The 23,813-nt window shown below is 37.1% G+C and overlaps 1 protein-coding gene across 3 annotated transcripts; it reads right to left on the reverse strand.

Moving 5' to 3' along the window:
- Window positions 1-1,175: 1,175 nt before the first annotated feature.
- LOC144978656 (peptidyl-prolyl cis-trans isomerase FKBP4-like) lies at window positions 1,176-23,593 on the reverse strand. Of its 3 annotated transcripts, none has more exons than XM_078924973.1 (8): window positions 23,250-23,593; window positions 10,996-11,160; window positions 10,414-10,512; window positions 7,651-7,901; window positions 6,428-6,511; window positions 5,189-5,422; window positions 4,311-4,499; window positions 1,176-2,238 (listed from the first exon to the last, which is right to left on the reverse strand). In XM_078924973.1, exons 1-8 carry the CDS (start codon window positions 23,431-23,433, stop codon window positions 2,068-2,070), a joined length of 1,377 nt encoding a protein of 458 aa, XP_078781099.1. In that variant the 5' UTR covers window positions 23,434-23,593; the 3' UTR covers window positions 1,176-2,067. The 3 variants fall into 3 exon arrangements, with proteins under 3 accessions (XP_078781099.1, XP_078781101.1, XP_078781100.1); XM_078924975.1 differs by having other exon boundaries at window positions 1,176-2,235; window positions 4,304-4,499; XM_078924974.1 differs by having other exon boundaries at window positions 4,304-4,499; window positions 23,250-23,592.
- Window positions 23,594-23,813: the final 220 nt, after the last annotated feature.

Raw genomic sequence — 23,813 nt, forward strand, 5'->3', positions numbered from 1 at the left:
CTTTTGTAATAACACTCTTACACAGTATAGTAACAGTCACTGCCTATATAGCGAGGAATTCATCCACATGTAAGTCAAATGAGTTAATTAAAAGTGAAAGTAGCTTACTGAAATAAAAAATTGAGCTTTTTATATAGCGCAATATCCACTAAACATGCTCAAAGCGCTTTACATGGATTCCCTGACCAACAGCAACACAACATGCAGAACGAGACAAGACACCTGTTAGGCGATATTACTTTTTCTTTTCTGACAGTGACAACACTGTAAACGGCCAGGTACTCATTTTACACCTGAGTACGATGAGAGAATGTGAGTAAAGAGCCTTTTCCAAGGACTCAACTATGAGCAGAGCGAGGCTCGAACCCAGGACCTTCCTATCCCAAAGCGAGTGTCATACCACTAGACCACATTCACATAGCCACACAATGAGGGATACAATGCCAGAGCCAGAGTTTTTCAATCATTGTTTTGTTTGTTTTTGTTTTTAAGGGTTTTATGGCACTTGCAACACATTAAGGTCATATCAGCGCCAGTAAAAAGGAAGAAAATGGGATAGTAAAAAGTTCTAGAATTACAATAAAGCATCCAAGAAAAGGGAAGACAAAGGGGAATTGGTTCAAATAAGAAAAGGTGTAGATTCCAAAAGCACTCTATCAAAGTACTTAGTTTGAGATCACTAAAAGTCTCATCCAGACACAAGCACAGGTCCCCGCTAAGAGGAACACACTCAAATGTTTTACAAATCATATATAATATAAAGAAAGCATAATACAGTGTATAACAGAGAGATGATTTACAATGAAAAAAATATCATCTCCCAAAACTCGCTATACATTCGACTGTTTCCCTCTCAGCCAGGGCATCTGGCCAGGACCAGGACAAAACCAAGTAATCTCATTCCAAGACAAAGACAGAAAGCATGTTGGAAAACAGATATAAGGGAATAGAAGACACAGTATGTACCCCCCTGACCACTATGGGAGGTCAGGAACCCCACCCACTTTTCAATCACTGTTATCCATCCAATCAACTGACATTACTGCTCAATAATCAAAGCAGACTAGCTTACCTTTATCCAGCAGTGGTGCTTTTGTAAATTGTAAATATTGATTCATGGTGCAGTCTCAGCAGGTGGGATATAGAAAGAAAATGACTCGACAAAAGAAACATTATAGTAGTCGAGTATGACATCAATTCAACACGTTTATTCCTTTCAATATTATCAATTTCACTTCTCTTTCACAAGTTGTAACCAATTTAAAGCAGAGAAAATAAACTTAACAGTATAAAAAATATTTAAAATACCAAAATACTGGTAACACGTTCATACGACTACAATACAACTATGTGTGATCTTTGATGGCTGAAATTTTTAAAAAAGAAAGAAACATCAATAAACACATCATAAAAGTAAAATTAGAACAACAGAAATGTAATGTTTTTTGACTGAGCATCCAATAAAATGGCACCGCCTTGATTTTGTCACAATATCTGCCACAATTCACAACATTGAGCTTGAGAAAAAATCATTGAAGAGACCTTGGGAATAACAGGAATAATTATCGTTGCCAAACTGAGCCATGTCCTATCCACGACGACCAATGTCCACTAGTCAGTTAAGGTCATTAGCAAAATTAAAATAACAAAATACAAAATAATTTGAAGCAGGCAGGTGAAAGTGAAAACAAATACCTCTTAAAACTTTATTTTAGATTCCTAAGAACTTCATCAGCTTAGTAAGGAATCACTAGGATATCATTGATACAATTCTATGAATCTAAAAGTCCATTCCTGACACAAATCCCCTTATTATAAGTGGTGATACCCCTAAAATTTACACAAAACCTTGTTGTGGTGATACCCTAAAAATTATCATGAACTCTAAAGAGATGTGTTCTTCCAATTCCCACAAGTCTTCAGTATTGCAGTGGTGATTATCTCTAACAAAAATTCAATCAGTCTTGAGCATGATAGAAGCTTTAATGCCCTATGTAAAATTTTCACAAATCATCATGTTGTGATGACAACTTAAAAATGTCTTTTGAAGCTTGCTGTAGTGGCCGGTCACAAAAACCGGTGGTTATTCCCATTGTTCCCTGTCTGTTCCCCTGGCAATATATCCCCAAAGGCTGCAACTTCTTCCTCCAATGGCATCATGCCAGCAGCCATGTCATTGCTCCATTCCCCGATACCATCCTTGAAGACACCATCAGTGGCTGGAGGCTCAGGCATCTTCTGAAAAAAATCAAATATACAAATATAACTGATTTATCTTTAGAGAAAACGTAACATATATATATATATATATATATATACACACACGAGGCTGTGCCTAAAGGTCCTTTCCGTAATATTTAACATGAAAAGATATCAATATTAAGATATTTTGAAAAGAAAAGTGGAAAACTTTTGTATTCATCTCTTTCTCTGGGATGAAAATGTGAAATAGAATTCAAAAATTGACAATCTAGTACCAAAATAAAAACAGAAAGAGCATCTCAAACTATCAAAAAAGCATTGGCAAGTTTATACTTTCTACATCCCTTTTCGACACTTTAAATAGTTATAACTGCTATACCGTTGGTGACAAACCCTCAGTTTTTGGATTGTTTTCTAATTAGTCATCCAAGAGAAAATAAGGGAGACTAAATAAATGCTTAGCTTTTCTAAATACTTCTTATTTGATGACTTTATATTTCAAACATTATGAAACCGATCTTTCAGCACAGCCTCATATCATGTATCATGTGTGTAAAAATTACTCATAACTACCATTTGTGACTTCTTTCTTTCATAGTTTACCCAGGAATAGATCAAATCTGTCACATTCTTAATAATATTTCACTCAGATAAACATGATACAAAAGCTAATTTTTACCAATACATAAATATCATAAAGAGTACTTCTTCTTCTTCTTCGTCTTGTGGAAACCTCCAATATTGTCGAGGATCACTCCACAGTTTGTAGGGTTTTACATTTTAAACTTGCTAAAACTCTGCACACATTACTAATTTAAAATAAAACCAAAAAAAAAACAATCAATATTATATTATTTGGATGACTACTTGTCCCGAGTCGTAAAAAGAAAAGGTTTTTTATTCCTATATTTGACCATGTCAAAGTATTCAAGTAGCTGATGCTACCTTTTTTAAAAATGTTATGAAATTTTTCCTACTCACTTCATTTCTTGTTGTTAATAGTAGTTGACAAGACTTATGGTAAGTCTAATACTATTGTTCAGCTTGAAATAAAATTATGATATTGATAAGATTGAGGAGTATTTAATTTTACTGTACTAGTAACTTTTTATTTCAGCCATTCTTCAAACACAAACTAAAACAGAACTGCCAACCGTTTGCATTCCAAAAATGGAAACAGAAAGGCAGAAAATAAAAATTTGAGACAAAAAATAGGAATTTGTCACCAATGGATAATTAATTCCCTATCAAAATGACCACAAGCTTTGCCACCAAACACATAAAAACAGTGTTCTGACAAAGCTGGCAAATTGCATATCAATTATAGTGTTAAGCAATGAAATGGTGAAGGGGGGTGGGATTGGGAGGGGGGGGGGGAGTGCTATTCATTTTCCTACTTAGCTCCCTTTCAGAAATCATTTTTTTAAAACTCACCCTTTGGGTGGAAAAAATGGGTAATTTCCAAAACCAAAAAAATTATTTTAAAAGTGTAATCCAGTGAGGTGCCCATTTCATGAGTAAAATTGAACACCACTCAGTGTTGTGACAATGTTTAAATACTCTTAATCTCACGTTAATACAGGAAAAACAGCAGATTGTCAAAACAACTTAATTTTTGAAGATTTTAGTATTTATCATACAGGCACCATTTTTGCTTTTTAAAAGTCGTAATTTTTGTAATATTCAGCGTCTCTGCAAACAGTGAACATCTCATTCATATCACCTGAGGTAACCCAAAGGGTAAATCCTCATGCAGAGCCACCTCATGCCTCAATTTTATGATGGTAAAGTGAATCTTTGAATAAGGATTGGGACTTATACACTAATCCATCTTGGTTATTAACAGAGTTTAGTTGCACTTGCACAGTAATTAGTGCCCCCCCCCCCTCTCCAAACTGGTTCTTCTCAAAAAAGAACAAAGGAACAGAGAAAGGAACAAGGCATATCTAAATTCTACCACGTTATAAGTAAGACATATACCCACACATACAAAACTTTCTATAAAATTTAAACTGGTAGTTGGTTTCACTATGACACATTGTACAAGATACACTTGCACACACACATATTCATATACATATACAGACAGACAGATACATACCGCCCACCTTGACAGTTGGCTGTGATATTGTTTTGAACATATTTGCGTAGAGTTTCTTTTCCTTCTGGTAATCCTCCTGCTCTTTCCGCTTACACAATACAATTTGATTCTTGGCTGCTTTGTTCTCTGGCTCCAAGCTCAATACTCTTTCATAGTCAGCAACAGCTAATTTGTACTCTTTTCTGTTTTGCTGAGCCTAGAAATAGATAAGGAATACCTAAATCATCTCATTTCTAATCTTTAAAAAAAAACAAGCTTTTATATAGCGCAATATCCACTAAATGTGCTCAAAGCGCTTTACAAGGGGTCCCTGGTCAACAGCAACATTTAACATGTAGGACGGGACATGCTGCCTGTTAGGCGATATTACAATTTTTCGGACAAAGACAACGCTGTTAATGACCAGGTACTCATTTTACACCTGAGTAAGGTGAGAGAATGTGAGTAAAGAGTCTTTTCCAAGGACTCAACTATGCGCCGAGCGAGGCTCGAAGCCAGGACCTTCCGATCTGAAAGCGAGTGTCATACCATTAGACCACATTGCCGCACTGACCTCTCTTAATCTGACACCAGATGAAACAAAAAATAATTTAACATTAAGAGGAATAGAATCAATAATCTTGCCCAAAGCAAAAGACAGGGTATTGAAGTAGGTCTCGGACATGGGAACCCTTGACCCCACCCTCACACATGGTTACAGTGCAAAAACTTATCCGCAAGCTATCTCATCGACTTTCAACAAAAAAAAAAAAAAAAAAAAAAAAACGGAAATAAATGTTTAAAATACGTAAAGTAATACAAAAGTATGTTGTAATTGTGATTAATTCATGAAAACCATAGTAGAATTAGAATTACAAAACGAAAAAAAAAATTTAAAATTTGTACCTGAGCTCGCCTGAAATAGGCCTTAGGATTATCCTTAATATTCAATGCCTCATTACAATTGTCAATAGCATCTGAGTTGTTCCCGAGCTGAAGCTGACAAGCTGCCAAGTTCAACCGAGCAGCCAGGACAAGTGCATCACGCCTTTCCTTTTCCTCTCCTTCCAGACTTGTCTCAGAGTCCAAGTAGTCCAGTATGGTATTGTAGTTGCTGAGTGCCTTCTGAGTCAGGCCTTTCTGTTAATGGATAAAACATTTTTTTTTTTTAATACAAGAAAAATTTTTTAATGTTTTGACTATAATGCACAATGACTGACATTGCAAAGCCTAACATACATGATTTTCGTCTTTTAAAAAATAAGAATTACCAAAACTGAATGGCATATATAAGGTGTTTTTTTTATTACTACCCGATAAAGAATTGAAATAGCTAAAAACTAAATACGTTTGAGACATCTGGGTTTTTTAAAAATAATGTTAGGAAAATATTCAAGTTTTATGTCATATCAATTTTAACTGCACACAAAATATGGTTACTGAATTATGAGGTTTAAAGTAAAACCAGGCAAAACGCAGTGTGAAATTGAGATTGGATGTGTAATTCACAAACCAAAATTGGCAGACGTTGCAGAAAAATTGAAGGTTTGTTTGTGGCTACATAATTTCAATTCACCTACAATAGTGAGAAGACTGTACCAATGAGGCTGTGGTTAAAAAAAACACCAAAATGAAATCGATTGATCAAATTGAACTAACGATACTAATTAACTTTTTAGATTGCAACCATCTTAAGATAGGTTACAAGAAGCCTTATTTAAGTGTAAGTGTGTGTTTGTGTGTGTGGTTTCGCCCTTTCATGCATGTCTGTTTGTGTCTATTATGTCTATGCTTTAACTAAATGAAAAATATCATGTACAGTGGCCTATAAACTGACTGACCCATGGAACAAGAGTATATTGTGGATTTTGTGGTATTAAATGCACAATAAAAATAGGTTTCACCATATAAATACCATGCTAACTTGTCACAATGTACTTTCTGCCATCTATTATCTATTATTGCTGGATGGACAGAGGAGTGTAAAAAAAAAAGGGCTCTTCAATTATACTAGATCAGCTTATGGATGAGGTGTCTCTAACATATATCAAATCAATAAACGAACCAACAATTTCAAACATAAACAATGGTCACATTACTACCAACCACTATTAAAAGAGGAAAAGAATTCTTAACAGTCTTTACCTTGAAAAAGTCTGTCCCCTTTGCCTTTCTTATGTCTGCCTGGTCCAGCTTTTCTGACGTGTCCATCTCGTATGTGTATTTTGCCTAATAGAGAGAGAAAAAATGTTTTGTCTTTTTTAAATGAACAACTGCAGTCACTTCCTTTCCCTTAGTTTGATTGATTAGTGCAAATATATATCATAATATTAGTACTTTGGTGATACATGTTTCTTACAAAAACACAAGACAGTTATTTTTAAATGACCACAAAGCAGAATAGAGTAAAAGATTGAACAAGAATGATTTAAATTTAAAATGTTCAATTAAATGATTTTTTTAAAAGTTGTTTTATTCATTATTTACTCATATTTATGAGCACAGTAGGATGTTTTATTTTTAGGGGTTTTACAACAATGCACACTTATAGGTCATTTCAGTGCCAGCAAAAAGGAACATGAAAGTTGTAGATCTGAAGTTAAAAGAGCCAAAGAAAAAGTAAGATAAAGACTGGTCCAAATAAGGAACAAAAGATTCCTTGAGCAATCCATTAATGTGCCTATTTTGACATTACCTAAAGGTCATCCAGGCACAGACAAAACATTCCACTATGAGGGATACACTCAAATGTTTCAAAAAAGTACAACCAGTATGGATTGTTACAAAATGTGACAAAGGAGGAAAATTTTGAACGATTGCCCAATGAGCCACATTTTTGCTACATTAACCCTCAACTTTTGAGCATTTGAGATGATAAATTATCATTGATACTCCAGATAACCTTTGAAGTAACCTTTGAAGAGTGGAAAACTGCACCTGTTTGTCTGCCACACATCAACTCTCTCATGCCAATACATTGACTGGGGAGCAATTGTCATTTTTTAAAAGGAGGATATTCCTCTTTTGACTCTGAAATCTCGGATTTCTGTGGATCTGAGGAACACCATCAGCACTGTAAAATAATACTATAATAGTACATAACAGATTATTATTAGGAAAAAAATATATTTCTCAAAAAAAAAAAAAACAAATATTTAACTCCCCCCGACCAATGTCAATCCAGAACAAAGACAAAAGCAAAAAGATAAAGAGAGATACGAAGATAATGCATTAAGGACTTCTCAGCCCCATAAAGGAGATCAGGGGCACCACCTCAAAGCCCATGAGGAGATCCAAAGCTTCATCATATGAAGCAAAATAATATAAAAAATAAAATGGTAAAATAAAATCCATAACCAAATGCCCACCTTTTCAAAGGAAACCAGTTCCACCTCATAGACAATGTCAGCTCCCCCTGGAATACCAAGCTCCTTGTTTCCATTCTTTCCAAACCCATAAGCTGAGGTCATTGTCAACTTTGACCTTTCAGACTGATTCATTTTTTTGATGGCCATCTCCAAGCCCGAGCTGATGTTTGGGTCTTCACTGGCTCCTAGATCAAAGCTAGCCTCTGTCTCATTTAATACAACTTTTCCATCATACAATATCTGGTACTTGACTATTCAAATAGAATAAATAAATTTTTAAAATATAAAAATCTGTGAGTGAATTCCTCATAAACAATAATTTTAAGAAACGCATTGTAAATAAACACACACTCAATTTCTATCAACATACATGCCTCATTTAGTATTAACCCCCAATTTGCTCCTAGGCAACAGCATTAAATGATAATGTGCAGAGGGGTGTAATTTCAAAAACAAATTTATAGGCCTTTTTTTGCCTGTTCAGAGCTAATTGCCTCCACTAGTGCGGGGCGGTCCTTGGCAAGCTTAAGGACCACGGTCCTACGGTCCTTGGGAAATGAAGACCGCAAGGACCGGTCCGGGCCTTTTCGACATTGAACATTCCTGAGAGACTGTTGGAAGTGGGATCGTTCATTCTTGAACCGTTAAAGACCGCTACACGATGAAAACCGTGGTCTACAGGAGTAAAACACACGGAGTAGTCACACTCATTTCAAATTGTAACCTAATTAGAGAAGAGGGGTGATGCCTTCTTTATTTGCTCACCGTACTTCATTGTTACTTCGATAATTTAATAAAATTTGAAATTTATCCCCATTAACGGAGATAATGGCATCGCCCAAGGCGTTGATCGAGTTGTTCATGGCGTTGATACACACACGCAACTCCTACCCCCCCCCCCCCCCCCCCCCCCACACACACACACACATTAGAGGGCAGCGAGCATTGAAGAGTAAGAGAGAGACGTGAAGTTATAATAAGAGGGGGTGGATGAGGTAATAAGAGGGGTCGATGGTGACTTTTCGCCAGATCTAACAAACTCAGCTACCCATTCATTGCTGAGTAGACAGGGATTCAGAAAAAATTCGACTGCACCCGGGATCGATCTCTGGCCCTTTGCGTATAAAGAGAGTGCTCTATCAACTGAGCTATCGGGGTCCCCAAATATTCTATTGGACTTTTTTAAAATTCAGACGTTATAACTGGGTTTTTTGGAAGGAAGAAACTAATGAAACTCATATTATTTGATTAGTAAAAACACCAAACGAAATTTTAATATTATTGTATTATTTTAAATGACAACACTGCGATAGAAAGGAGTGGTGACAAGAGATGGACAAAAGAAAACAAAAAATCGGATTTGCTACTTGCTAGGTTCGACACACACACACACACACACACACACACACACACACACACACAAACACACACATCTTTAGTAGTCACATACATTTAAAACAATAACCCATTAGAGAAGAGGGGTCATGCCTTCACCATAGATCATTGTCATTGCGATCATTATGGTGTAGTAAATTTGAAATTTACCCCGTATAATGGAATCGTCCAAGGCGTGCGCCTCCTGTTCCCCCATCTCACACACGAAAGGGCGGTTTGCGGAGTGGAGGTTGGTGGTCGTCTGCCTGTATGGTCGTCTGTGTCGTTTAGTGTATGGCAAAGGGGGGTGGGTGCGATTAATTAAGTGGGATGGGTGGTGATTGGTGGAAGATAGGCAACCGAAGGCAACGAATCGCTGGGGAAGTAGTAGGCTATGGCGCGAGACCGACGGTGATCAGACCGGTCTTCAGCGCGGCACTAGTTGAAAGGTGATAAGAAGTGAGGACCGCCGCCGGTCTTCACTATGGGACCGATCCCCGGTTCACAGCTAAAAGACCGTAGGACCGGTCCAATAGGACCGGTCCTCAGCGCGGCACTAGCCTCCACCCCTGTCCAGCTGTATCCCATCTGTCTCATTGTCCCTTCTACATGCATCTTGGCTTGTCATGTTACATTTGTTTTGGACCAACCCAGCACAAACAAACCTTCAAACTGTTGTTTTTTTGTTATTTTTCACAGCTCCTTGTTTTGTCTGAGTAGTATACTTGCATCAGAATGTTTAAGGTAGTTCCCATGCCATAAATTCTTCTTCTTCTAGGTTCCATGCCTGGTCCAGGCTTCGGATACTGCATGAATTATCTCTCTCCATTCCTCCCTGTCTCTTGCCTTTTCAAACAGCTCTTGGATTGTTAGGCTGGTGAAGCCCTTCAGTTGGTCTATGAGTGTTTTTCTTTGTCTCCCCCGGGCGCGTTTACCAGGTATTTTTCCACAACTTGCCAGGTATTCATTCTTATCTTTCCTTACTATGTGTCCGAAAAAGGATAGTTGTCGATCCACTATTAAGGGCATTAGTTTCCTTTGTTGGTATGTTTGTTTTAGCACTTCTTCGTTCGTTTTGTGTGCAGTATACGATATTCTCTGCATCCTTCTCAAGCACCACATTTCAAAAGCTTCAATGTTCTTTTGTGTTTCTGCATTTGTAGTCCAGCTTTCGCATCCGTATAACAAGATTGGCCACACGTAGCACTTCAAGACTCGGAATCTAATGCCATAAATAATGGAATAATAAAGAGAGAGAGAGAGAGAGAAAGAGAGAGAGAGAGAGAGAGAGAGAGAGAGAGAAGAGAGAGAGAGAGAGAGAGAGAGAGAGAGAGAGAGAGAGAGAGAGAGAGAGAGAGAGAGAGAGAGACATATTGAAGCAAGACTTACTTGTAACTCGAGCATAATCATTGGGGCAACCACCACCCTTGCCTTTCTCGATAATAGACCTGAGGATACCATTGTCTTTGTCTTTTGTGATATCCTCTCCTGTTGATATGACACAAAATCATTTGAAATATATTTTTTATAGAACATTGATTCTCTTTCATAACATGTCAAATGGAATGCTATCATATGAATATGATAAGTCAAAATTCTCTTTGTCATTGACGGATTATGATAACACATAAAGACAAAAAAAAAAAAAAATAATCTTCCTTTATATTTTTAACACAGCTCATGCTTCTTTGCAAGAATTAATATTATTTTTTATTTAATGGCAGAAAACTGAGAATGTGATTTGACTTCAATTTCAATCTTTATAAAATCAACAATTAAATCCAAAAGAAAGAGAGCTAAGTCCAGGAATTTTAAACCTGAAACCATTATATTTCTTGATTTCATTTACTTTTCTTTTCTATAACCCATTTTATGCTTGTCATCCTGTATAACCTACAAAAGAGACATAAACATATAATAAACATATAAATACAACGAATACATCTCAAATGATTTAGATTATGCACTAACCTTGCCATGAGAAGAGTTCCACTTCAAAGACAAGGGTGGCATTTGAAGGAATCTTAGGTGGTGATCCGTTCTCCCCATAGGCATACTCTGCCTTGCATGTCAGCTTGGCCAATTCACCTTTGCACATAGATGCCACTCCAAGGTCCCATGCTTTGATTACTTGGCCTGTAAAATCAAAACAATCCGTTAGTTGAGAATTTTGCTTCAACATGAAATTATCTTTTTGAGAATGGTATCTTTTTTTAAATCAACGTCATGAACGTCATGACTGGATAAATGAACAATGTCACTATATAATGTCCTGCAAAGAAAGAAAAAATGGCAAATTCTTCCATCAGAAAATCAAAGAAGTGACAAACAAAACTAAATCAGGTGCTAAAAGTGGATGCATCAAAGACAAGCGTGGAAACACCATCATGGACAAAGACTGCATTCTAAACAGATGGTCAGAATATATTGAAGAACTTTTTTTTGATAATCGAGGAGAAATGCCTATGATAAAAGAACTGGAAGGGCCTTCTATAATGAAAGATGAAGTTAGGAACGTCATGAAAAGCATGAAAAATGGAAAAGCTGCAGGACCTGATGCCATAACAATTGAAGCCTTGACTGGCCTGGGTGAATGGGGGATTGAATTCATCACAAACCTTCTAAATCAAGTGTATGACACAGGAAAAATGCCAACTGATATGAAACGATCCATTTTTATAGCACTACCAAAAAAGCCAGGGCAGTTGATTGTGAACAACACAGAACTATTAGCCTAATGAGCCACCTCACAAAAATTCTTTTGAAGATAATTTTACTAAGAATAAGAAATAAAATACGACCTGAAATTGGGGAGATGCAATTTGGTTTTGTTGAGGACAAGGGTACCAGAAATGGAATATTCACATTATCAATGCTGATGGAAAGATGTATTGAAGTAAATAAAGATCTGTATATGTGTTTCATCGACTATTCAAAAGCCTTTGATAAAGTACAACACGAAAAACTATTCAAAATTCTATCATCCTTGGACATTGATGGTAAAGATTTAAGAATACTACGGAATTTGTACTGGGAACAAGAAGCAGCAATGCGTGTTGACAACGAGCTAAGCAGTTTTACACCTATTAGAAGAGGAGTTAGGCAGGGGTGTGTTTTGTCTCCAGATTTATTCAACCTCTATAGTGAAATGATATTAAGAATTATCGAACATAAGAAGGGGGTGTGTATTGGAGGAAAGAATGTAACAAATCTGAGGTATGCAGATGATACGGTTCTACTGGCAGAATCTGAACATGAACTACAAGAATTACTGGATGTTGTAGTCAGGAGTAGTGAAAATATGGGACTGGAACTGAATATATCTAAAACAGAATGTATGACGGTATCTAAAAATAATAACCCACCAGCCTGTGTAATAACAAGCAGAGGACAAACAATACAACAAGTTGAATGTTTCAAATATTTAGGCTTCAATGTAACATCCAATAGAAAATCAGATTGTGAAATAAAGAAAAGAATAGGTATGGCGAAGAATGCATTCAACCAGCTGCATACAATTATGAAAAACAGGAATATTAGCATGAAAACAAAAAGCAAAGTCCTGGATTGCTATGCACTGTCTGTGCTGCTATATGGTTGTGAGAGCTGGACCATAAACAAGACCATGGTTAAAAGACTGGAGGCAGTGGAAATGTAGTTTTACAGAAGAATGATGAGGGTGTCATGGATGGAAAAGAAAAGAAATGAAGAAATTTTAGAAATGGCAAACAGAAAAAGATCACTGATAACAAAAATCATCAAACGCCAAATGGAATTTTTAGGACACATTATCCGCCACCCCGGTTTGGAAATACTCGCCTTGACTGGAAAGATGAATGGAAAAAGAATAAGAGGAAGACAAAGAATAACGTATTTGAAAGGGATAAGAACTTGGACAGATGAAGCTGAGAAAGGTGGCGCTGCTTTAATAGAATTGGCAAGAGATAGATCAGCTTGACGGAAGATGACCTCTGACGTCTGCTTCAGATATGGAACTACATGAGACATGGTATCTTTTTTTATTCATAAATTGACCTTACTTTGAACATTATTAATAACACATTCATTAAATTCTGCAAATATAAGGTATAAAACTATTTCACTTTTTTCCTTCGTCTTAAAATTTTATATAAAACCATATGTAATTTTCAAAGTGAACCAATCAATCAAGGTTTGTTCTAAAGCTTTTAAAATGCTACAAAAAATTGACAAACTTATGAACAAATAATTCCAGCTAAAATAATAGGAGACTCAATGTGGGAATTAAGGGCTCTAATTATAATTTACACTTGTGTACCTTGATTCTATAAGTAGATAAGATGTGGATTATATTAGTTGACTTGGTATTTAGGATAGGGTGACGGTGAAAAACTGTGAAGTTTATTTCATAATAGTGTTTTTCTGCACCTCTGTTGACAGCGCATCTTAACAGTCGTTTGTTGGGGGTTTTTTGCACTTCTGTAGTGCAATCCATGGTTTGTTTTATTGTTGCTGTTTTTCTGTATATATGGTCATCGCAAAAATAGGGTCACAATGACATCTGTATGTCATTCTTACTAAAAAATTATAAAACAAGCAGCCGAAATTTAAAACCAGAAAATAAAAATAATTTTCTTCTAGAATGACATGATTAAATATCATGTCCAACCCAGCGGCACTTTAGTGTAGTGAGTAAACTCTTAGACGCCAGCCTTTAAACTTTAAGATACTTAGTTTGATTCCCAGTGAGGACAGTTTCTATAAAATTATCTTTTAGGTTACCACTTTTAATTTTTTTTTTTTAATTTCAGTTTTTACTTCTTATTCTTTTTTTGGTCATTATGATCAGTGCCTAAGTAGTGTCAGTGTACTATGTTTTGATAATATTTTATTTAATTGCTATTGTAGTCTAGTCTATAGAGTAGAGGCCAATCACTAAGCAGCGAGTTATAATTACAATCTAAAACTAGAGAGCTGCGCCGGGGTTACCAATACTTAGCTTCTTTATCCTTACCAATCATTCGTTTGGCCAGAAAAATATAAAAAAAACTTAACGCTTACCGTCAAAAGCAGTTTAGATTTGAAGATGCATTTGTTTTCTATCAAAAAACATTCGGTACGAGACAATCCTTGATGAATTTCAAAAGTTGTGTTTGAAATTATATCGTAAATTTTTTCATGATTCATTCCTCGCGAAATCGTGGAGCCTTACGTCTGTTTTCAAGGTGCCGTCGCAAAAAAACAAAAAACAAAGGTTTTTTAAAAAGTTTATTGAGAAAAAGATACGAAAAAAGTGTCCCTAGATAGGTATGCAATTTGGTGCATAAGTGCAGTAAAAATTGGTGCGCAAAATTAGTTCGTAGCGGATGCGAGATTCTGTGTGTGTGTGTCTTTTTTTGGGGGGGAGTGCCTATGTACACAGTAACGGGGCATCTAGCCCCAGGATCTACATACACGTAAACTGGTTTACCGTTGCAACACAAGCAATAGATGGTCCTCGCTGTCGTGACCGCGCGCGCTCGTGTATGTGTGTGTGTGTGTGTTATTTCTTAAAAAATCAAAACAATGTAAACTATTAATGGCAAGATTCCATCTTACACTCCCCAAACTCCAGATCTTAGTCTAAATGTTATCATTAAAAGACAAGCTTTGCGATTTAAAGTTTAATTGAAGCCCGAGTCGAAATATACTCTTACTACTGCTCTCTTGGTGGAAACGATTTATTCTGCATAAGCGATCTGGAGGAAAAAATCAGTGTCACTGTAAAAGGTTAAAATTTCACAGAAGTACGCTCCGTGAACACCGCTGTAACAATCCTTTGTTCTACGTCATCATGCAACCCATTGTTTCTTTCATCTTTTCTCATTCCCCCTTACTATCCCCCCGCCCATCTCTCTCTCGTCATAGTGTTATCCCTTCCCCTTCCCATCTCATTGTAAAATGAAAACGTTCTGCTGTTTGCAGATACATGTATGATTGTTTTGTTTTTTCTCTCTCACTAGGCTAGGATTAAAAACCAAGACATCGGGTAATGGGTGTCTAATGCCAAAGTATAGATTCTCTCTTTGGCCAATTTAATCACGCATGTGACAGCCCAGCTATTTATTATGTTCTGCCTATTCTGGGATTTTGGGGGTGGGTACGAAAGAAATCAAGGTCATAAGTAACCGTGCACAAGAGCTGTATCAGGAATTGGTTTCTGAGGGTTTTGCAAATACCAAATATTTTATGGAAAGGTCTTTCGAACTCCAAGACGCCTGGTTTGTTTTGCTATCTTGGAACAAACGAAACAGAGATGTCTTGATGTGTGACCTAGTTGTCTGATTTTGTGACATGGATGGAAGGTTTTGTGACCTAGATGTATCCTTTTGTGTGTGCAAGCCATGCGGGTAAGTACAGCGATAGCTTGCCAGTTGAGGAAAAAAAGGAAGAAGCAGCGTATCGCATTTGAAAAAAAAAAAAAAACAACTTAACCTTTTAAAGGCGAAATTCAATCTTACTTGGACCAAAAACAAAATCTTACTGTTTTCATCAAAAGACGAAAAACAAAATACAATTTAAAAACTTGAGCTTTTATATAGGGCAATATCCACCCAACGTGCTCAAAGCGCTTTTTATCAACATTCTTACTGCTCTTATGGTGGAAACTTTTTTTTTCTGCGTTAAAAAATAATATAAATGGAGACTATTATTTGAAAACAAAAAAATCAGTGTCACTGGCAAAGGGTTAATTGCAGTACTAGCAATGCAACCTTTTAGCAGCGAAATTCGAACTTTGACCTAACACCAAATCTTCTTTCATCAAACGACAGGTAACGGCAAAACGATTATAGACAATTGAAGTCCGAGTTGCGATAGTCTGACTGCTCTCTTGGTGGAAACGCTGTATTCTCCGTTAACAATAATAACGATAAAAGCAAACTATTATCTGAAAGCAAAAAATTAGCTTTGCTGTTAAGGGGTTAAGAACAACTGCGAGCATCCTTGACATGCTCTACGTCACCAAGGTCACCAAGCGACACATCTCCCTTTCTTCTTCATGCAAACCCCCCCCCCCCCCCAACTCTCACGGCGGCGGATAAAAAAGGCCTTTTTTCTTTCATTCAATCAACTTGACTGCTGTTGGACCCTAGTCCTCTCTACAAGTACAAGAAATAATACTCACTTTTTTTCTTCTCCAACGAAAATATCTACCCCCCACCGGTCTAATTATTTGTAGCAGACGACAAATTTCTCAAAACGGTCACGTGACACTGTAAAAACAACACAGGAAGTCCATGAATGCTTATTTAAGGCATTTCCTTTAAACCGTGTAAACAACAAAATTTCGTTTTCATTCGACTCAACGGGTCAGATTGGCCGGTATTTTTTAACGAACTAAAGTTCTGAAAAATCAAAATGTTTCTTAGAAAGTTGAAAGATGCTAGAGAGCTGCGCCGGTGTTACCAATACTTAGCTTCTATACCAGGACAAATCATTCGTTTGGACAGAAAAATAAATAAAAAACTTACCGCTTACCGTCAAAAGCAGTTTAGATTTGAAGATACATTTGTTTTCTATCAAAAAACATTCGGTACTAGACAATCCTTGATGAATATCAAAAGTTGTGTTTGAAACTATATCCTAAATATTTTCATGATTCATTCCTCGCTAAATCGTGTGTGTTTTTCGTCTGATTCAATGGTTGGTGCCCCCTAGTGCCTGCCGCCTGCCGCGCAAAACAAAGGTTTTTTAAAACGTTTATTGAGAAAAAGATACGGAAAAAGTGTCCCTAGATAGGTATGCAATTTGGTGCATAAGTGCAGTAAAAATTGGTGCGCAAAATTAGTTCGTAGAGGATGCGAGACTGTGTGTGTGTGTGTGGTGTGTGTGTGTGTGTGTGTGTGAGTATGTGTGTGTGTGTCTCTTTCTTTCTTCCTTTTTTTTTTGGGAGTGCCTACGTACACGGTAACGGGGCATCTAGCCTCAGGATCTATGTACACGTAAACCGGTTTACCGTTGCAACATTCTGTCAGTGATGGTCCTCGCTGTCGTGACCACGCGAGCTCGTGTGTGTGTGTGTGTGTGTGTGAATTTTTTTTTTTTAATCAAAACAATTTTAACCATTAATGGCGAGATTCCATCTTACACTCCCCAAACTCCAGATCTTAGTCTTAATGTTATCATTAAAAGACAAGCTTTGCGATTTATAGTTTAATTGAAGCCCGAGTCGAAATATACTCTTACTACTGCTCTCTTGGTGGAAACGATTTATTCTGCATAAGCAATCTGTAAAAGGTTAAAATTTCACGAAGTACGCACCGTGAACACCGCTGTAACAATCCTTTGATCTACGTCATCAGGCAACCCATTGTTTCTTTCATCTTTTCCCATTCCCCCTTACTATCCCCCCATCCCCCCGCCCACCTCTCTCTCTCTCTCTCTTGTCATAGTGTTATCCCTCCCCCTTCCCATCTCAATGTAAAATGAAAACGTTCTGCTGTTTGCAGATACATGTATGATTGTTTGGTTTTCTCTCTCTCACTAGGCTAGGATTAAAAACCAAGACATCAGGTAATGGGTGTCTAATGCCAAAGTATAGATTCTCTCTTTGGCCAATTTAGTCACGTTTGTGGCAGCCCAGCTATTTATTATGTTCTGCCTATAACACACAATAAGTGGGATTCTGGGGGTAAGTACGAAAGAAATCAAGGTCATAAGTAACCGTGCACAAGAGCTGTATAGGGAATTGGTTTCTGGGTGTCTTGCAAATACCAAATATTTTATGGAAAGCTCTTTCGAACTCCAAGACGTCTGGTTTGTTTTGCTATCTTGGAACAAACGAAACAGAGATGTCTTGATGTGTGACCTAGTTGTCTGATTTTGTGACCTCGATGTAAGGTATTGTGACCTAGATGTATCCTTTTGTGTGTGCAAGCCATGCGGGTAAGTACAGCGATAGCTTGCCAGTTGAGGAAAAAAAGGAAGAAGCAACGTATCCGCATTTGAAAAACAAAACCAAAAAACTGAAAAAACAAAACAACTTAACCTTTTAAAGGCGAATATCAATCTTACTTGGACCAAAAATAAAATCTTACCGTTTTCATCAAAAGACAAAAAACAAATTACAATTTTAAAACTTGAGCTTTTATATAGAGCAATATCCACCCAACGTGCTCAAAGCGCTTTTTATCAATATTCTTACTGCTCTTATGGTGGAAACGTTTTTTTTTCTGCGTTAAAAAATAATATAAATGAAGACTATTATTTGAAAAACAAAAAAATCAGTGTCACTGGCAAAGGGTTAATTGCAGTACTCCTGCATCCTGTGAGACTCCTACGGCACTTGCTAATCATAAAAAAGGAAATAGCAGCAATCAACAATATTAAGGTGAAAAAAAAGAAGAAAAAAAAAGTGGGTGGGGGGGGGGGAGCAAACCCAGTAGCAATGCAACCTTTTAGCGGCCAAATTCGATCTTTGACCTAACACCAAATCTTCTATCATCAAAAGACAAGTAACGGCAAAACTATTATAGACAATTGAAGTCCGAGTTGCGATAGTCTGACTACTCTCTTGGTGGAAACGCTGTATTCCCCGTTAACAATAATAAAGATAAAAGCAAACTACTATCTAAAAGCAAAAAATTAGCTTCGCTGTTAAGGGTTAAGAACACCTGCAACTGCAACTGCCAGCATCCTTGAGATGCTCTACGTCACCAAGGTCACCAATCGACACGTCTCCCTCTCGTCGGCATGCACCCCCCCCCCCCCCCTCCACTCTTTCAAGGTGGTGGTGGCGGCGGATAAAAAAGGCCTTTTTCTCTTTCATTCAATCAACTGGTCTGCTGGTGGACCCTAGGCCTCTCTACAAGTCCAAGAAATAATACTCACTTTTTCTCTGCTCCAACGAAAATATCTACCCCCTACCGGTCTAATTATTTGTAGCAGACGACAAATTTCTCAAAACGGTCACGTGACACTATAAAAACAACACAGGAAGTCCATGAAAGCTTATTTACGGCATTTCCTTTGAACCGTGTAAACAACAAAATTTCGTTTTCATTCGATTGGCCGGTATTTTTTTAACGAACTAAAGTTCTGAAAAATCAAAATGTTTCTTAGAAAGTTGAAAGATGCTAGTTTTTGAAACAGAGGTAGGTTTTTAAAAAAAATCTTTATATTTTACGTGAATGCATGCTCAAGGCGAGTTGGACGTGCAGCGGAGGTTGGTAGGCCAAAGGCCCACCTCTCTAGTTTGTGAAACAGAGGTAGGTTTTTTTTAAAAATATTTCTCTTTTACGTGAATGCATGCTCAAGGCGAATTGGACATTCAGCGGAGGCGGAGGTTGGTTAAGCCAAAGGCGAGGCTCTCTAGCAGTTACACAGCCAACGGAGGTGCAGAAAACAGACAGGGCTTTGGAAGATGAAATGACTATTGAGGTCAGTGAAGAGGAAACGAGATTCGTATTTTCGAAACTAAACGAGAGGAAGGCTGCTGGGCCGGATGGATTGAAAGGAAAACTATTAAAAGAATGTGCCCACCAGCTTTCCCCCATTTATACACATATTTTTAACTGGTCCCTCCAATGCGTTTCGATCCCTGAAATTTGGAAAACTTCAAAAATTATTCCTGTTCCAAAAAAAGAAAAACTTGAAACTATGAACGATCTCAGACCTGTTGCACTGACTTCAATAGTCATGAAATCTTTAGAAAAACTTGTTCTTGTTAAAATTAGGAATCAGTTTATGCCATTGAGTGATAGTCATCAATTTGCTTACAAACCAGGACGTGGCGTAGAGGATGCCATTTTGCTGTTTACAAACAACATCTACAGGCATTTAGATCACGCTAGGAGCTATTGCAGATTGCTTTTTGCAGATTTTTCTTCAGCGTTCAATACAATGCAACCTCAGTTGGTTGTTCAAAAATTGAGTAGTCTGAATTTAAACAAGTATATAATTGCTTGGGTGCTCGAATTTCTTACGGAGAGAGCACAATATGTTCAATTAGGACAAAACAAATCTTCCTGTATAACTACAAATACTGGTGCTCCTCAGGGTTGTGTATTGTCCCCTGTATTATTCACAATATACACGAATGACTGTAGAAGTCAAAACCTGAGTGTACCTTTAATAAAGTTTGCAGATGACACCGCTCTTCAAGGCCTCATAACAAATGGCAACGAAGTGGCTTATAGGCAAGAAATTGATAGATTTGTGTCTTGGTGTGATGCCCACCACCTAGAGCTTAACATAAGCAAGACAAAGGAGCTAGTGATTGACTTTAGGAGAGTGAAGGAACCGATAGAACCGTTAAAATTAAAGGACCAATTCGTCCAGCGAGTTCCTCACTACAAATACCTTGGTGTAACGATTGATGACAGGCTCAAGTGGGATGAACACTTGAAAATAATTAGGCATAAGATGTGCAGACGTACATATTTTTTATCAAAACTCTCTCAGTTTAGAATAGATAAAACCCTCTGCACATTATTTTATAGAGCAGTAATCGAAAGTGTTTTGTCATTTTGTATAACAGCTTGGGGAGGCAATTGCTTAGCAGTGGAAAGGAACAAAATAAATTCAAATATTAAAAAATCCATTAAACGCTATATAAATGATGTTGACGATGTAGATCTTTTATACGAGAAATTTTGTATAAATAAAATAACTAAAATATTAAATGACCAGTATCATCCACTAAGACCATCAATTATTATGTCAGAAAGAAGTGGTCGCCCTTTCTCTATTTCAACGAAAACAGAGAGACACCGAAAATCTTTTCTGCCGTCCAGTATTAGGCTTTATAACAACAAGCAATAATCATTTTATATAATTATTTCTCATTTTTACTTTTTAAAAATATAAATATTAATTTATTAATTTATTTGTTTTGCAATCTTTTCAATTTTCAATTTATAGTGACAGTTTTAACTATTATACAGTGTTGAAATTATTCATATCATAAAGCGCAGCTCTGGTTATAGAGCTGCTCCTTTTTTATATATATACATCCTATTTCCATTGTATTTTTATCTTATGTGTAAATTATAACACGTCTGTACAAAAAATTTCCTTTTTGGGATGCAATAAAGTATTATTATTATTATTATTATTATTAACTTGCACATCCTGAGAATATGTCAACTTATCTCACAGATTACGTACAATTACTTAAAATAAAATGACAAATTCACAAATGGCCCCCCAAAAATTATAACATAATTTTTGGGGGGGCCATTTGTGAATAAGTAAGGCAATGACAATGAAAACAGACCTAGAGAGCCTCGCCTTTGGCCTACCAACCTCCGCTGCACGTCCAACTCGCCTTGAGCATGCATTCACGTAAAATATAGAGATTTTTTTTAAAAACCTACCTCTGTTTCAAAAACTAGCATCTTTCACCTTTCTAAGAAACATTTTGATTTTTCAGAACTTTAGTTCGTTAAAAAATACCGGCCAATCTGACCCGTTGAGTCGAATGAAAACGAAATTTTGTTGTTTATACGGTTCAAAGGAAATGCCGTAAATAAGCTTTCATGGACTTCCTGTGTTGTTTTTACAGTGTCACGTGACCGTTTTGAGAAATTTGACGTCTGCTACAAATAATTAGACCGGTAGGGGGTAGATATTTTCGTTGGAGCAGAGAAAAAGTGAGTATTATTTCTTGGACTTGTAGAGAGGCCTAGGGTCCACCAGCAGTCAAGTTGATTGAATAAAAGAAAAAAAGGCCTTTTTTATCCGCCGCCACCACCACCATGAGAGTGGAGGGTGAGGGGGGGGGGGGTGTGTTGCATGAAGACGAAAGGGAGACGTGGTGACCTTGGATGACGTAGAGCATCTCAAGGATGCTGGCAGCAGTTGCAGGTGTTCTTAACCCCTTAACGGCGAAGCTAATTTTTTGCTTTTAGATAATAGTTTGCTTTTATCTTTATTATTGTTAACGGGGAATACAGAGTAAGATTGATATTCGCCTTTAAAAGGTTAAGTTGTTTTTTGTTTTTTTTCAGGTCTTTGTTTTTTTTTTCAAATGCCTAGTGAGAGAGAAAAAACAAAACAATCATACATGTATCTGCAAACAGCAGAACGTTTTCATTTTACAATGAGATGGAAGGGGAAGGGATAACATTATGACAAAAGAGAGAGAGAGAGAGAGAGAGAGAGAGAGAGAGAGAGAGAGAGAGAGAGAGATGGGCGGGGGAATGGGGGGGGGGGGGGGGATAGTAAGGGGGAATGGGAAAAGATGAAAGAAACAATGGGTTGCCTGATGATGTAGATCAAAGGAATGTTACAGCGGTGTTCACGGAGCGTACTTCGTGAAACTTTAACCTTTTACAGTGACAGTTTTTTTTCTGCAGATTGCTTATGCAGAATAAATCGTTTCCACCAAGAGAGCAGTAGTAAGAGTATATTTCGACTCGGGCTTCAATTAAACTATAAATCGCAAAGCTTGTCTTTTAATGATAACATTAAGACTAAGATCTGGAGTTTGGGGAGTGTAAGATGGAATCTCGCCAATAATGGTTAAAATTGTTTTGATTTTAAAAAATATAACACACACACACACACACACGAGCGCGCGCGGTCACGACAGCAAGGACCATCTATTGCATGTGTTGCAACGGTAAATCAGTTTACGTGTACGTAGATCCTGAGGCGAGATGCCCCGTTACCGTGTACCGGTAAAACTTATTTTATTTGGCAATCTAAATATCTAAATGCAACACGTGCTAATGCCACGGATTGCATTTGCTAATGCTTCTATATATACGAATTTTTCTTATCCTATCTAAATTGTTTAACAAATCTAAAGAGTTTTCGCGAGGTTAAGGTGGGTTTGGTGTATTTGGGCTCCTGCCGAGGAATCTGGCTTCTTGCTATAGCTAGTTTGGTCTCTTACTCAAAAATGATCTGGCAACCCTGCCTGGCTAGGCGGAACCTTGATAACAGAAACGGGGCCCACACGATTTCGCGAGGAATTAAACATGAAAACAGGATATAATTTCAACACAACTTTTGAAATTCATCAAGGATTGTCCATTACCGAATGTTTTTTGATAGAAAACAAATGCATCTTCAAATCTAAACTGCTTTTGACGGTAAGCGGTAAGTTTTTATTTATTTTTCTGTCCAAACGAATGATTTGTCCTGGTTATAGAAGCTAAGTATTGGTAACACCGGCTCAGCTCCCTATCTTCCCTGCGCTTGAATAGGTATCAAAGTAAGATTTTTCCGAGAAAAGAATCAGGAAGGTAAAAAAAACAAACCTTTGCCCAACGTAAATGTAAATTTTTCTCCTCTGTTTCTACTGGAATCAAATAATGTGCCGTCTAATAATGTTCCAACGTAATGAACGGTAACTTTGTCGCCTGTGGATGGCTTTTCATTTGATGTTCCTTCTCTTAAAATCTCTTTCAAAACACCCCCATCTTGCGTTTCTGTGAGATCCATGTTAAATTGCACAAAAGGGTAATAAACACGCAGAGATGTTAACAAGTGAACAACGAAAATTCCGAACTCTGAAGTCTCTCAAGCTCTGGATGCCCTAAATAATTTGTGCGATGTGCGAGAAACGGTGTCTGGCGTCTGGAACTTTCGTTTTTCAACTTCCCTTTATTTGCCAGATAAGTTCCAAAAGAAAGTCGTTTTCTTTTCAATTTAAGTTACAGTTAAAGGCAGAAATAGATAAAGAAACACATATGACTAGTATTTTTTATGAGTTGATATACATATAGCTCTAGTCAAATTACATACATGGGAGGATCATTTGACATATTTCACAATTAAATTGAATTAAGTCAGGTCCTTTTATTATTTGCGGTTCAGAAAGC

The sequence above is a fragment of the Berghia stephanieae genome, chromosome 8 (genome assembly GCF_034508935.2).
Source record: "Berghia stephanieae isolate SIO BIC M18660-M18661 chromosome 8, UCSD_Bste_1.3, whole genome shotgun sequence".
Taxonomy (NCBI): Eukaryota; Metazoa; Mollusca; class Gastropoda; order Nudibranchia; family Aeolidiidae; genus Berghia; species Berghia stephanieae.